Source organism: Xenia sp. Carnegie-2017, unplaced genomic scaffold (assembly GCF_021976095.1).
Source record: "Xenia sp. Carnegie-2017 unplaced genomic scaffold, XeniaSp_v1 HiC_scaffold_23, whole genome shotgun sequence".
In the NCBI taxonomy this organism is placed as follows: Eukaryota; Metazoa; Cnidaria; class Anthozoa; order Malacalcyonacea; family Xeniidae; genus Xenia; species Xenia sp. Carnegie-2017.
The window spans coordinates 19,587,720-19,603,185 of NW_025813486.1; the positions used below are offsets into that span (position 1 = coordinate 19,587,720).

At 33.8% G+C, this 15,466-nt stretch overlaps 2 protein-coding genes across 2 annotated transcripts in view; one reads left to right on the plus strand and one right to left on the minus strand.

The window, feature by feature from the left end:
• The first annotated feature begins 12 nt into the window (after positions 1 to 12).
• Positions 13 to 1,377, plus strand: LOC124449434 (aminoacyl tRNA synthase complex-interacting multifunctional protein 2-like). The gene is made up of 4 exons (XM_047000356.1): positions 13 to 162; positions 280 to 432; positions 517 to 778; positions 856 to 1,377. The coding sequence occupies exons 1-4, from the start codon at positions 43 to 45 to the stop codon at positions 1,245 to 1,247; spliced, it is 927 nt and encodes a 308-aa protein (XP_046856312.1). The 5' UTR covers positions 13 to 42; the 3' UTR covers positions 1,248 to 1,377.
• Positions 1,323 to 15,466, minus strand: part of LOC124449430 (ubiquitin carboxyl-terminal hydrolase 7-like) — a 27,236-nt gene continuing 13,092 nt past the window's right edge. The window contains exons 29-46 of the mRNA XM_047000350.1: positions 11,825 to 11,917; positions 11,658 to 11,725; positions 11,122 to 11,175; positions 10,994 to 11,037; positions 10,184 to 10,237; positions 9,665 to 9,764; positions 8,207 to 8,274; positions 7,341 to 7,449; positions 7,151 to 7,228; positions 5,125 to 5,193; positions 5,021 to 5,046; positions 4,829 to 4,931; positions 4,687 to 4,755; positions 4,358 to 4,405; positions 4,214 to 4,285; positions 4,092 to 4,140; positions 2,349 to 2,396; positions 1,323 to 2,191 (exon numbers count right to left, since the gene is read on the minus strand). Of these exons, the coding sequence (XP_046856306.1) occupies positions 2,076 to 2,191; positions 2,349 to 2,396; positions 4,092 to 4,140; positions 4,214 to 4,285; positions 4,358 to 4,405; positions 4,687 to 4,755; positions 4,829 to 4,931; positions 5,021 to 5,046; positions 5,125 to 5,193; positions 7,151 to 7,228; positions 7,341 to 7,449; positions 8,207 to 8,274; positions 9,665 to 9,764; positions 10,184 to 10,237; positions 10,994 to 11,037; positions 11,122 to 11,175; positions 11,658 to 11,725; positions 11,825 to 11,917 (1,268 nt within the window). The 3' untranslated portion in view covers positions 1,323 to 2,075. The remainder of the gene's footprint in view (positions 2,192 to 2,348; positions 2,397 to 4,091; positions 4,141 to 4,213; positions 4,286 to 4,357; positions 4,406 to 4,686; positions 4,756 to 4,828; positions 4,932 to 5,020; positions 5,047 to 5,124; positions 5,194 to 7,150; positions 7,229 to 7,340; positions 7,450 to 8,206; positions 8,275 to 9,664; positions 9,765 to 10,183; positions 10,238 to 10,993; positions 11,038 to 11,121; positions 11,176 to 11,657; positions 11,726 to 11,824; positions 11,918 to 15,466) is intronic.

Sequence of the window (15,466 nt, forward strand, 5' to 3'; positions counted from 1 at the left end):
CACTTGCTACATTCACGATTCCTTACAAAGAAATATAACAAAATGGCTTCCTGCACAATGTACAAAATGAAACCTTTTTACAGCGACGAAAAAGTTGCTTACGAGCAACGATCCTCTATGTACAAAATGAAAAACATTCACGAAGACTCTATAGAAGATTTGGTATGTTTTTACATTGAAAGAATTTCTTGTTTAAAGAACTTCAATTTCGATTTGTCGAGACCTCAGATCAATTCTATCAGAATGCTGTTATACGTGAAACATTTTTTGTGCGCGCAGAATACTGTAGATGAAGAAATTGTGGAGCTCCTTAAACGTCAGAAAGCTGTCTTGGCTGAACTGGATAAATTGAAACTGGAGGTCGAGCAGATTAGCGAAGATATCGGGCTTAACACCAAGTTTATGAGACTCGAAACTACATTTGATACAAAGGTTTGGATTTTTTGTTGATATGAAACTCACGAAGGCATGCATAGATGTATTTTACTAACTTTCATTCGTTAAATGAATTTTCAGGCTTCAAGTGCGACAAAGGAAACAATGACTAAAATGAAGAATGTACCGTGTAATATTGTTATAAAGTCATCACCTTATGAACCGCCGTTGTCTGCTATTTTGATGCACTTTCTTGTAAGACATCATGGGCAGAATTGTTCATTGTTGTCTCATGTTCATTCCTCATGGTCCAACTCGTTTCCAAAGAAGTTAAACAATGTGCTGAAGAAAGCTTCTTGTACTGAAGACAGTTCTTTATGTTGGCGGTTTATATGGAAGGGTGGTTAGTGCACTTCAATCAGAATGTACTTCTCAGACAATTTTTTTTCAACATGAAGATTTTTTTTATTCATTTTTCAGACCTACTTGCACCTAGCATCATGGCAACAGTTTCAGACCAGTCACCTATACTAGGTGAGGCAAATATCCTACGTTATTTGGCTCGGAGATTTCTTCCTCGTTTGTATGAACCCGGCCAGCCTTTAATCCTAGCGGCAATCGATGATTGGTTGAATTGTGCGGCAGGTCCAAAGAAAGCATTATTAGAACAACTCAACAAGTATCTTGCAAAGAACAAGTGGCTGGTTGGTAATAATTTTTCATTGGCTGACATTTATTGTTCTGTTGCCATGGTAAAATGTTATGATAATGGTATGACAGTGCCGAAAAATGTTGCAAAGTGGCTATCAGAATGTAGTGAAATTATACCAGGTTTTTGTTCAATCAAAAACATTTGGGATTTAGTCAATTGAAATAACACTTGACCAACTGTATAGAAGTTTTGGTATTTGAAAACAATTAGGCAGTGTAAAAAATGTTCAATAGTCTGTGAAAGTGAATTCTTGTGTTATTAAATTGCAAAGCAACTTTGACTTTTATTTACACTTTGTCAGGAAATTCCATGAGTACTATTGACAAGTAAACTTTGTTAACATTTTCATGCATTCAATTAACGCAACAGGAATATGAGTTATGGCGATTCCAATTTAATGATAGCAAAGCTTGTTTAACTAGTTCAGAAAATGTATGCAAAGTTTACATGTCAAACGAAAGCTAATGTTTAGATTTGATAACTTGAATCTAAATAAACATGAAAACACATCTCTGTAGTTTATAAATGAGATGTAATTTGGAACCATTCTAATTTGCCCATCAAGCAATTTGGAACCATTCTAATTTGCCCATCAAGCAATTTGGAACCATTCTAATTTACCCATCAAGCAATTTGGAACCATTCTAATTTGCCCATCAAGCAATTTGGAACCATTCTAATTTGTCCATCAAGCAATTTGGAACCATTCTAATTTGCCCATCAAGCAATTTGGAACCATTCTAATTTGCCCATCAAGCAATTTGGAACCATTCTAATTTGCCCATCAAAGCATCAGGTCAAACAATGAAAAATTAAATAAAAAATTATTTAATACAGACTGAGCAAATGGGAATCGAAACAAATTAGATTGATCTAATTATGTCCAGATTTGCTTAAAATAGAAAAGTGTCATAACAAATCTCTACTACAAGCCTAAAATGTGGCATTTTAAATACATTTAAATAATTTTTCTTCTGGACATTCATGATCAATTATGGATCTTGATAGAACGTTCAAGGTAATTGTAACGTGACTTCTTGGGAGCTTTGTCAACATGATCCAAGCCCAACCATGGTCGAGAGAGAGAATTGTTAGGAAGCTTTACTGCGAAGTACAAAAAAATGACACACATATAGACAAATAGACCATGATGAACATGGTGATGACCAAAATGGGGACAAAAATCTTAGCTAGAGCTATGCATTTGCTAACATAAAACTTATCCCTAAATGTCTGTAATGAACTATTTATTTTCACTAACTTGTTGATGCAGGCCGAAAATCTTGTATTTGGATTTCTTTATCGACTTCTATAAGTAAAAAGATTCTTCAGCAAGATTTTATCTATCGAACACTAAATATAAACATGCTTCATTTATAAAATATGGCTAAAACCTGAGTTTTATTACCATCTGTAATTAATGACAAATATTTCTGGAAACAAACTGTTGGCAGTAAAAATTGGATGGTATCTTAAGAAAACCTGTCAAATCTCTCAAATGCGAGCAACGACATCATATTTAGTCTTAAAGTAAAAGCAAATCTGCGCTTGCGACCATTTTGTCGCATTGTGTTGGTTTACAGTTGATTTCAATTTACTTTTCTGTTTAGCTAAAGCTACATACTGACAAAGTTGTGCAAAAGTTCTAATGTTCAATTCGAAGTTCGCGGAAATGTTCTAATATTCATTTCAATGTTCGTGCAAATGTTCTAATATTCATTTCAAAGTTCGTGCAAAAGTTCTAATATTCATTTCAAAGTTCGTGAAAAAGTTCTAATATTCATTTCAAAGTTCGTGAAAAAGTTCTAATATTCATTTCAAAGTTCGCGCAATTGTTCTAATATTCATTTCAAAGTTCGTGCAATTGTTCTAATATTCATTTTAAAGTTCGTGCAATTGTTCTAATATTCATTTCAAAGTTCGTGCAATTGTTCTAATATTCATTTCAAAGTTCGTGAAAAGTTCTAATATTCATTTCAAAGTTCGTGCAAATGTTCTAATATTCATTTCAAAGTTCGTGAAAAGTTCTAATGTTCATTTCAAAGTTCGTGCAAATGTTCTAATATTCATTTCAAAGTTCGTGAAAAAGTTCTAATGTTCATTTCAAAGTTCGTGCAAATGTTCTAATGTTCATTTCAAAGTTCGTGCAAATGTTCTAATATTCATTTCAAAGTTCGTGCAAATGTTCAAATGTTCATTTCAAAGTTCGTGAAAAAGTTCTAATGTTCATTTCAACGTTCGTTTCTTACATCATCAAACTAACTTGAAACTTTTACACAAACAATGAATATAGCACGTTTAAACGAACATTGACAATTGATACTCATTACTCCTTATACGCAAATTCAGAAGAAAAACATCTTTATGTCGAATAGCCAATGTCAAACGTTTCATATTTCGCAATAAAAAAATAAACTAAGAGATAAGAAACATGCAGTTGGAAAACACAAAACTTGCAATGAAAGGCCATGTGTTATTTAATGAGAATATGCTACATGCAAAGTTAACAGCTAGGCAACGATAAACGTATCATTGTCACAGCAGGCATGTCAAGGGGATAAAAGGGGATACCAGGGGATGCGTGGGTTTGATGGCACATCATAACCATCTGGTAGTCGATAGCGACAACACAAAAAAGCAAGGGGAAAATCTAACATGTTTGTGGATGTAGATTGTCCAGGTTAGTTGAGTCCTGAGGACTGTTGTTGTTGATGTTGACTGATGTTTCTACATCCTTAGCGGTAGTCATCTTCAGAGTCAAAAAAAATCTAAATCGATCATGAAAAAATCCCTCTCTCTCTTTTTCGTTGAGATGGGAACATGAATCCTAACCTCGGCCCCAGAAACAGATCTGGAGCCTAGACCACCCCCCTTTGTCAAACCAGCTAACATTCAACCATTCAACGGCGCTAATGATCATTCTTACATTACACAAAGCATGGTTGCAAAACTCAGGTCTTAGCGCGTACAACACAAAACATAAACATGCTAAAGATCTTCCTACCATCTTGAATATATATTGGCCTTCCACTCTTAACCAAAGCAAATTTTATCTGTAACGTAAGAAGAAAAACAGAAAAATAAGAAAACACAAATCAGGAGTAATCGTACCGCAAGTACGGAAACCTTTTCAAATTCTTTATCAGACATGTCTAATTTCCGTTTAACTCGATCCATTGCATTTGAAAACGTCTCTTTCTGATAAAAAAATACAAAGGAAACTCCATTATAGTAAATTAATGATAATATTTAATGTTTTTGGCTACTTACATCGCATATTTTCAAAAGAAACGGAGTGCCAAACGTTTGATAGGTATCCTAAGGGAGAACAAGGAACGACTGGGGTTACAAATGTACATGACTGGAATATGAAACCTTTCTTCTAATGAAAATACATAAGGCAACATATGTATTCAATGGCCAACTATTCACAATAAGCAGTTAATAAAATACTCACTCACAAACTTATGGTAAAATATGTCAGTTTTTCATACGAAACTTATCAATTGCATAAAATTTTGAAGCGATTTTAAACAAAACAAATTTCTGAGCTTTCCATCCAGGAGATGCATTAAACCACCAATCAACTAAATCTCTACCTTGTTGAAATGCGCAACCGGTATCAATTCTTCATCTTCGCTGACGTGTACTTGGTCAGCTGGTATTTCCTATGAAACGACAAGAAAGAAAACAGTCACTCAGGTCGAGATGAATTAAAATAAAAGTTCATCAAAATAGCACCTCGATTCTATAAGTGCGCGTTGAAGCATAAGTATGGAACATCTCTAGATCGCTATCCTCGTGTAAAATCTCTTGTATCTTACAGCTTAAAACCATTAACACTCTGAAAGAGAGAATGAGAAAGCTGTCATCTGCTATAATTCAGTCGACACCAAAAGAACACAGGCGAAGACCATCGCAAACGTCCATTACCTTAATTGTAGCGAGCTGTCGTTCATCTTGAAGGAAAGTTATAAAAATTTAGTATCGGTAAAAATGGCAGATTTTACAAAAATAAAGAGAAAATTGAATCGTACATGTTTTCTTGCTTCTCGTAAAAGATCGCCGACGTTGCCATTTTTATCGGGATACAAAACAAGTTCTTTCTGAAAAGCATATTATGTTCATGTGAATCTTTAAAAGCGTTTTCATTCATACAATTATCAAGAAAGAAAAAATACTCCGAAAAAACCTTCGTGTACGATGGGTGAAAAACCTTCGTGAATCTTTGCAAAACAATCCCATTAGAAGTTAGAGATAGTAAAAGTTCTTTTTTTAACATTAATAAAAAGTAAATTATGATAATTGACTTTTAACACAATAAATTGTACTTTTTGTAAATATATGTAAGTCTTTTTTGTCTCTTCATATTATTTAGTTTTATTTTTCATATATTTCACCGTTATTGTAGCTGTATTTACGCACGTCTCTCCATATATAACGCATGCGTTGATTGGTCAGTAACTTAGTTTGCAAGTCAGTCATGAATACATGTTGAAGGAAAAATTAAAACGTTTGTTTTAAATGTCCGCTTCGCATTATTGTTATTTTATAAATGCAATAAAGATGTTTTTCGTGTTTGCACAGGCGTATGCAAACCTCGGAGATGTTTGTGAGAACTCTCGAGCATGTGCAACCCCAAGCTCTCGGTCTCGGGTTTGTACTGATCTGCTCTCGAGTTCTCCCAAAGGTCTCCTCTTTTTGCAAAAGCCTGTGCAAACACAGTAAAATCTTTTATTTCTTAAGTATTGAGGTAAATATCACCCATTAATCCATCATGAAAGCATGTAAACATGTTGTATTTTCATGTATTGAGGTAAATATCACCCATTAATCCATCACGAAAGCATGTAAACATGTTGTATTTTCATGTATTGAGGTAAATATCACCCATTAATCCATCACGAAAGCATGTAAACATGTTGTATTTTCATGTATTGAGGTAAATATCACCCATTAATCCATCACGAAAGCATGTAAGCATGTTGTATTTTCATGTATTAAGGTAAATATCACCCATTAATCCATCACGAAAGCATGTAAACATGTTGTATTTTCATGTATTGAGGTAAATATCACCCATTAATCCATCACGAAAGCATGTAAACATGTTGTATTTTCATGTATTGAGGTAAATATCACCCATTAATCCATCACGAAAGCATGTAAGCATGTTGTATTTTCATGTATTAAGGTAAATATCACCCATTAATCCATCACGAAAGCATGTAAACATGTTGTATTTTCATGTATTGAGGTAAGTATCACCCATTAATCCATCACGAAAGCATGTAAACATGTTGTATTCTCATGTATTAAGGTAAATATCACCCATTAATCCATCACGAAAGCATGTAAACATGTTGTATTTTCATGTATTGAGGTAAATATCACCCAATAATCCATCACGAAAGCATGTAAACATGTTGTATTTTCATGTATTGAGGTAAATATCACCCATTAATCCATCACGAAAGCATGTAAACATGTTGTATTTTCATGTATTAAGGTAAATATCACCCATTAATCCATCACGAAAGCATGTAAACATGTTGTATTTTCATGTATTAACGTAAATATCACCCATTAATCCATCACGAAAGCATGTAAACATGTTGTACTTTCATGTATTAACGTAAATATCACCCATTAATCCATCATGAAAGCATTTAAACATGTTGTATTTTCATGTATTAAGGTAAATATCACCCATTAATCCATGACGAAAGCATGTAAATATGTTGTATTTTCATGTATTGAGGTAAATATCACCCATTAATCCATCATGAAAGCATGTAAACATGTTGTATTTTCATGTATTGAGGTAAATATCACCCATTAATCCATCACGAAAGCATGTAAACATGTTGTATTTTCATGTATTGAGGTAAATATCACCCATTAATCCATCACGAAAGCATGTAAACATGTTGTATTTTCATGTATTGAGGTAAATATCACCCAATAATCGATTACGAAAGCATGTAAACAAGTTGTATTTTCATGTATTGAGGTAAATATCACCCAATAATCGATTACGAAAGCATGTAAACAATCTTTTACCTGTACTTTGAGGTCTTTACTGACCCAAACACACTTGACCTGTCTTTTATTCTCTAGTTCATCAATAGGTATGGACAACTATAAAAAAGATCATCAAAATCATACAAAACACAAATTGTTAATCTTAACTCAATTCGAGACAGAACAACGAAACATAAACGACTTTACATAAGTTTACGTATGTACTAACAAGTTGATAATAGAGTTTTTTCGGTGATTTTGGACTGTACATCATAAGATCTCGTAATGTTCCCTCGTATGTACATTTTATGGGATTTGCAGGAAGTCCTCCACCATATCTATAAACAAGAATCATTAACCATAGTATTTAGACAGATAGCAGACGTTGACACCTGACGACTTGTCGGCCGAAATACATACTGTCTTAAATTTCTAAAACAGTTTTTTTGAGAAGTTTTGTGTTAGTGCTCTAATTCTAAAACAGTTCTTTTCAGAACTCTTCATTTTTCTTGGTTTTCATTGGTTAGTTTTTTCTCGGTTTTCATTGGTTAGTTTTTTCTCGGGTTTTCATTGGTTAATTTTTTCTCGGTTTTATCTTGGGTTTCGTGGATTTTATTCAGTCTTTTCACCATGGCAATTGCTCTTTTTAAGGCGATATTCAAATTTGTCCCCACGACAAAATCTCGGTTACAGTATTTATATTTTGTAGATGTAGATCGTCAAGATTAGTAGAGTCCTGAGAAGGACTGTTTTTGTTGATGTTTAATGACTTTTCGACAACCTTAGCGGTAGTCATCTTCAGAGTCAAAAAGTATTCATAGTATTTATGATTGTTTATAGCATTTGTAATTGTACATTTCATATAATCCATGAAAAAAGTAGCGTAGTCAGCCCACAAGTTTGGTCGTGAATTTTTTCGTGTTCACTTCATGTCTAACGAAATGAATCACGGTAATGATTTGAAGTTTACATAGCACGAGTACACTTGCAAGCTGGCGGCTACACAAGTGAACCCGAAAAGGCAGTTAAGTGCCGTTCCCATCATAAGAAAAGTTTGGTAAATACGGTGAACACGCCACCAAATCATAATCTTACAATTGTGCTTTGAAAAACTGGATCTTTCTGGGATCAACGTCAAGATGCCAGGCCACTTTCTCCGCCATCTGAAATACAACACGTGACATTTTGAGTATCGGAGTTAAAGGTGACTGTCAGAAACAAGGAAGTTTCCAGTCAAAATGGAAACATTTCGAGCATTACTGTACAGTGTATACAACTTATACATCAAAGAAATTTCGAACATTACTGTACAGTGTATACAACTTATACATCACAGAAATTTCGAGCATTACTGTACAGTGTATACAACTTATACATCACAGAAATTTCGAGCATTACTGTACAGTGTATACAACTTATACATCACAGAAATTTCGAGCATTACTGTACAGTGTATACAACTTATACATCACAGAAATTTCGAGCATTACTGTACAGTGTATACAACTTATACATCACAGAAATTTCAAGCATTACTGTACAGTGTATACAACTCATACATCAAAGAAATTTGGAGCATTACTGTACAGCGTATACAACTTATACACCAAAGAAATTTCGAGCATTACTGTACAGTGTATACAACTTATACACCAAAGAAATTTCGAGCATTACTGTACAGTGTATACAACTTATACATCACAGAAATTTCGAGCATTACTGTACAGTGTATACAACTTATACATCACAGAAATTTCAAGCATTACTGTACAGTGTATACAACTCATACATCAAAGAAATTTGGAGCATTACTGTACAGCGTATACAACTTATACACCAAAGAAATTTCGAGCATTACTGTACAGTGTATACAACTTATACACCAAAGAAATTTCGAGCATTACTGTACAGTGTATACAACTTATACATCAAAGAAATTTCGAGCATTACTGTACAGTGTATACAGCTTATACATCAAAGAAATTTCGAGCATTACTGTACAGTGTATACAGCTTATACATCAAAGAAATTTCGAGCAATACTGTACAGTGTATACAACTTATACATCAAAGAATAATCTTAAGCACTTTAGAATTGTGCCGTTTGTTAGAAGTTCGAGGGTTTTTTTGGGTTAGATTGTTATCGTGTTTGTATATCAACTGCCGCATTTTAGTAACATGAAGTACATGATTCGCGCGAATCATACTGTCGTCCATTGTTAGACATTAATGACTGTTGGGGCAAGTATGAAGAATAAATACAAGTAGGAAACCACGAATGAACGTTAGGCATGTTTGAATGAACTATTTCACCATTTAAAAATTTATGAATGTGCGGGTCTATTTTCATTTATATTCTCATTCCTGCATTTATGACACGGTGAGAAAAATTTATTGAAGACGAGTGAGTTTTGAAAACTCTGTTGAAGACTTACAACCGCATACCGGTTATAGAACAGTTCTTAAAAATATCACTGACAATATCTTGGCAACATCACAAATTTAAAGCTTAACGCAACGTCCAAAACCCAAGAAATCTATAATCACGTGTCACCTGCGTATAATTCATTCTCGATGATAGTATAACATTAAAACCAGGATCGCTGGGTGAACTTTTGTCGACCATAGTGATGTCCATACGATTGTGGTAATCACTACGGTAAATGAGAAAAAAATATAATGCATTGGAATAAACGACAAAATTTTTTATCATAAACATGTTTCGACTTACAATAAGTCATCTTCAGTATGAGAATGAAATAAAGTTATTTACAAAGTTAAATTTATAATAGCATACATGACACGTGTTAATTATGTATACTATCGTGTATGTTATTGTAAATTCAACATTGTAAATAATTTTACTTCATTCTCATACTGAAGATGACTTAATGTAAGTCGAAACATGTTTATGATAAAAAATTTTGTCGTTTATTTCAAATGCTTAATAAATCTCGTGCTTCTGAAATCATATAGAACACATAAATGTTAAAACGCAGATGCTGAACACTTGTCAACTCTTACAGGGTTAAAATGAAAGTATATAGAACTTGAATGACAACAAATATCTCACCGAAAGTAGTCGATACACGTTCTCAGCTTAAACTCCTCTAGGTCAATGTCTTTCCTGGAATAAAAGAAACTTTTTTCTAACAATTCTATTCAATACGCAAAATATTACTGAATAAAATGACAAACTATTTGTAAACGACAAGTTATTTGTAAAGGTACGTGTATTTTGCGCATTAAAGGAAAATTGTTCATTTGTCCAACGTCTTTCTTAAGTAGGTCTTTATATAAGGGGAGGGGGTCTATGCTCATCTAATGGGGGTGTAGGGACAGAGGAGCTGTTGCGCATCGCTAGGCAAGCATAACGCTGCCTTGGGTCAAGAACACTTCTAAATTGAAGTTTTAAGTAAATTCCATTGTTACTTAGTTTTACATTAAAAATGTCTAGAGTCTATGAAGAATTGTTAATTTCATTATATTCGCCCAAAGAACGCACGTTGTGTTTGGATTTTGCTTGGGGTTCTATGTGTTTGGAAAACGGAAAAGATGGGCTATTGAACATCTTGTAAAATGTTGACATTTATCTAACATTATCCTCTATGGTAACTATTGTAAAATGTTGGCATTTATCCCACATTATCCTCTATGGTAACTATTGTAAAATGTTGGCATTTATCCCACATTATCCACTATGGTAACTATTGTAAAATGTTGGCATTTATCCCACATTATCCTCTATGGTAACTATTGTAAAATGCTGGCATTTATCCCACATTATCCTCTATGGTAACTATTGTAAAATGTTGGCATTTATCCCACATTATCCTCTATGGTAACTATTGTAAAATATTGAAATTCATGCAAAATGAGGAACCTTTGAAAGCAGATTATGTCTCCGTCCATGATATCTTCAAGATCCTATAAAGTAATGAAACGAGAGAGAATTAGTTAACACATCACACAGTTTCATAATGCATCCGCTCGTCATCCTCATAATCATACCTCAATAGACAAGTTCAAATCTTTAAAATGTTCAGTCAAACCTGGCCTCACTTCCTGTAAAATGGAACGAAACTTCAAACAATGCACCATACGGACAGACAGCATTGGACTTTAAACTACGAGTGCAAGGTATGATGGAAACGACAGCACGAAAAAATAGGAGGGGGCTTAGTAAAGTTTTAAAGTCGTGGCTGTTTCTTGCTCATTATATTACACGAAAGTAAGAAAACTGGCTGAAATAAGATTTTAAATCTTTTTTCCGTTAAATTGTACCATGCAATCGTGAAAGGGTCTGTTCGTAAATTTTGAAAATTTGGTACGCCTTGGAAACCTAAATCATTCAACATTTCATATATCTTCCTACGGTAGAATCTAAATTTGTAGGTTTCCTTAGGACAAGGGGGAAACACACTCACAAAATTTTCGTTGCTTTCCAAACCCCAGTAGAAATTTTGTAGGTTTCCTTAGGACAAGGGGGAAACACACTCACAAAATTTTCGTTGCTTTCAAAACTCCAGTAGAATTATAAACCTCACCTCGAACAACATCAAAGGAGTATCTTTTGGTAAATGCGCCCTTTCGCACAACATTGGAAGGAGCGTCGCTATGGAAAAAGTCACGTGGAGGTGACGTCATCAAACCATATATTTTATTTTTAAAATGATGCCAAGCATAGCAAGCACTTTAACTGCAATATACTTACAAATTTTACTTGACATTGGAATATATGCATGTCCGCAGTAGGACATTGACTCCGATTTTGGGTCGTAATATTTGAAAAACAGCATAATATCAACTAAAGACAATGATAAAGTAAAAAACATTCAGATAGATAATAAGAGAGCTCTTCTAGCCAGGTTCAGCAAAACGATGAATGATCTTGTCAAATTGAAGCGATCTACCATTAGTCTTTTAACAAATCCTACATTGAGCATTTTCACAACATCGGGACTTTATAAATACGCAAAATATGCTAAATGTGAACAACTAATTTGCGCCAGTTGAAGAATAACAAATGGTATTACTTTTACTAATATACTGCTTAATCAAAGGTTGTGATTTTTAGACTTAAAGTTTTGACAGCTTTTAATGCGTGGAAATCGTTTTACATCTAACTCAATCCCGAATAACTGAGAACATATACACAGTTACGAGAACTTTTATTAAAGCATCGAGTCGCTTAGGTACCATGACTGTAACACTAATGAAGCATCAAGTTTCTTAAGTACCATGACTGTAACACTAATGAAGCATCAAGTTTCTTAAGTACCATGACTGTAACACTAATGAAGCATCAAATTTCTTAAGTACCATGACTGTAACACTAATGAAGCATCAAGTTTCTTAAGTACCATGACTGTAACACTAATGAAGCATCAAGTTTCTTAAGTACCATGACTGTAACACTAATGAAGCATCAAGTTTCTTAAGTACCATGACTGTAACACTAACGAAGCATCAAGTTTCTTAAGTACCATGACTGTAAAATTAATGAAGCATCAAGTTTCTTAAGTACCATGACTGTAACACTAATGAAGCATCAAGTTTCTTAAGTACCATGACTGTAACACTAATGAAGCATCAAGTTTCTTAACTACCATGACTGTAACCTAATGAAGCATCAAGTTTCTTAAGTACCATGACTGTAACACTAATGAAGCATCAAGTTTCTTAAGTACCATGACTGTAACACTAATGAAGCATCAAGTTTCTTAAGTACCATGACTGTAACACTAATGAAGCATCAAGTTTCTTAAGTACCATGACTGTAACACTAATGAAGCATCAAGTTTCTTAAGTACCATGACTGTAACACTAATGAAGCATCAAGTTTCTTAAGTACCATGACTGTAACACTAATGAAGCATCAAGTTTCTTAAGTACCATGACTGTAACACTAACGAAGCATCAAGTTTCTTAAGTACCATGACTGTAACACTAATGAAGCATCAAGTTTCTTAAGTACCATGACTGTAACACTAATGAAGCATCATGTTTCTTAAGTACCATGACTGTAACACTAATGAAGCATCAAGTTTCTTAAGTACCATGACTGTAACACTAATGAAGCATCAAGTTTCTTAAGTACCATGACTGTAACACTAATGAAGCATCAAGATTCTTAAGTACCATGACTGTAACACTAATGAAGCATCAAGTTTCTTAAGTACCATGACTGTAACACTAATGAAGCATCAAGTTTCTTAAGTACCATGACTGTGACACTAATGAAGCATCAAGTTTCTTAAGTACCATGACTGTAACACTAATGAAGCATCAAGTTTCTTAAGTACCATGACTGTAACACTAATGAAGCATCAAGTTTCTTAAGTACCATGACTGTAACACTAATGAAGCATCAAGTTTCTTAAGTACCATGACTGTAACAATAATGAAGCATCAAGTTTCTTAAGTACCATGACTGTAACACTAATGAAGCATCAAGTTTCTTAAGTACCATGACTGTAACACTAATGAAGCATCAAGTTTCTTAAGTACCATGACTGTAACACTAATGAAGCATCAAGTTTCTTAAGTACCATGACTGTAACACTAATGAAGCATCAAGTTTCTTAAGTACCATGACTGTAACACTAATGAAGCATCAAGTTTCTTAAGTACCATGACTGTAACACTAATGAAGCATCAAGTTTCTTAAGTACCATGACTGTAACACTAATGAAGCATCAAGTTTCTTAAGTACCATGACTGTAACACTAATGAAGCATCAAGTTTCTTAAGTACCATGACTGTAACACTAATGAAGCATCAAGTTTCTTAAGTACCATGACTGTAACACTAATGAAGCATCAAGTTTCTTAAGTACCATGACTGTAACACTAATGAAGCATCAAGTTTCTTAAGTACCATGACTGTAACACTAATGAAGCATCAAGTTTCTTAAGTACCATGACTGTGACACTAATGAAGCATCAAGTTTCTTAAGTACCATGACTGTAACACTAATGAAGCATCAAGTTTCTTAAGTACCATGACTGTAACACTAATGAAGCATCAAGTTTCTTAAGTACCATGACTGTAACACTAATGAAGCATCAAGTTTCTTAAGTACCATGACTGTAACACTAATGAAGCATCAAGTTTCTTAAGTACCATGACTGTAACACTAATGAAGCATCAAATTTCTTAAGTACCATGACTGTAACACTAATGAAGCATCAAGTTTCTTAAGTACCATGACTGTAACACTAATGAAGCATCAAGTTTCTTAAGTACCATGACTGTAACACTAATGAAGCATCAAGTTTCTTAAGTACCATGACTGTAACACTAATGAAGCATCAAGTTTCTTAAGTACCATGACTGTAACACTAATGAAGCATCAAGTTTCTTAAGTACCATGACTGCAACACTAATGAAGCATCAAGTTTCTTAAGTACCATGACTGTAACACTAATGAAGCATCAAGTTTCTTAAGTACCATGACTGTAACACTAATGAAGCATCAAGTTTCTTAAGTACCATGACTGTAACACTAATGAAGCATCAAGTTTCTTAAGTACCATGACTGTAACACTGAGGCATCAAGTTTCTTAAGTACCATGACTGTAACACTAATGAAGCATCAAGTTTCTTAAGTACCATGACTGTAACACTAATGAAGCATCAAGTTTCTTAAGTACCATGACTGTAACACTAATGAAGCATCAAGTTTCTTAAGTACCATGACTGTAACACTAATGAAGCATCAAATTTCTTAAGTACCATGACTGTAACACTAATGAAGCATCAAGTTTCTTAAGTACCATGACTGTAACACTAATGAAGCATCAAGTTTCTTAAGTACCATGACTGTAACACTAATGAAGCATCAAATTTCTTAAGTACCATGACTGTAACACTAATGAAGCATCAAATTTCTTAAGTACCATGACTGTAACACTAATGAAGCATCAAATTTCTTAAGTACCATGACTGTAACACTAATGAAGCATCAAGTTTCTTAAGTACCATGACTGTAACACTAATGAAGCATCAAATTTCTTAAGTACCATGACTGTAACACTAATGAAGCATCAAGTTTCTTAAGTACCATGACTGTGACACTAATGAAGCATCAAGTTTCTTAAGTACCATGACTGTAACACTAATGAAGCATCAAGTTTCTTAAGTACCATGACTGTAACACTAATGAAGCATCAAGTTTCTTAAGTACCATGACTGTAACACTAATGAAGCATCAAGTTTCTTAAGTACCATGACTGTAACACTAATGAAGCATCAAGTTTCTTAAGTACCATGACTGTGACACTAATGAAGCATCAAGTTTCTTAAGTACCATGACTGTAACACTAATGAAGCATCAAGTTTCTTAAGTACCATG

What these genes read in the sequence shown, in the direction of transcription:
- LOC124449434 (XM_047000356.1), top strand. Translation starts at nt 43, where the DNA reads ATGGCTTCCTGCACAATGTACAAAATGAAACCTTTTTACAGCGACGAA. An exon ending in AAGACTCTATAGAAGATTTG is followed by an intron (nt 163 to 279) that starts GTATGTTTTTAC and finishes TTGTGCGCGCAG; the next exon opens with AATACTGTAGATGAAGAAAT. An exon ending in AAACTACATTTGATACAAAG is followed by an intron (nt 433 to 516) that starts GTTTGGATTTTT and finishes ATGAATTTTCAG; the next exon opens with GCTTCAAGTGCGACAAAGGA.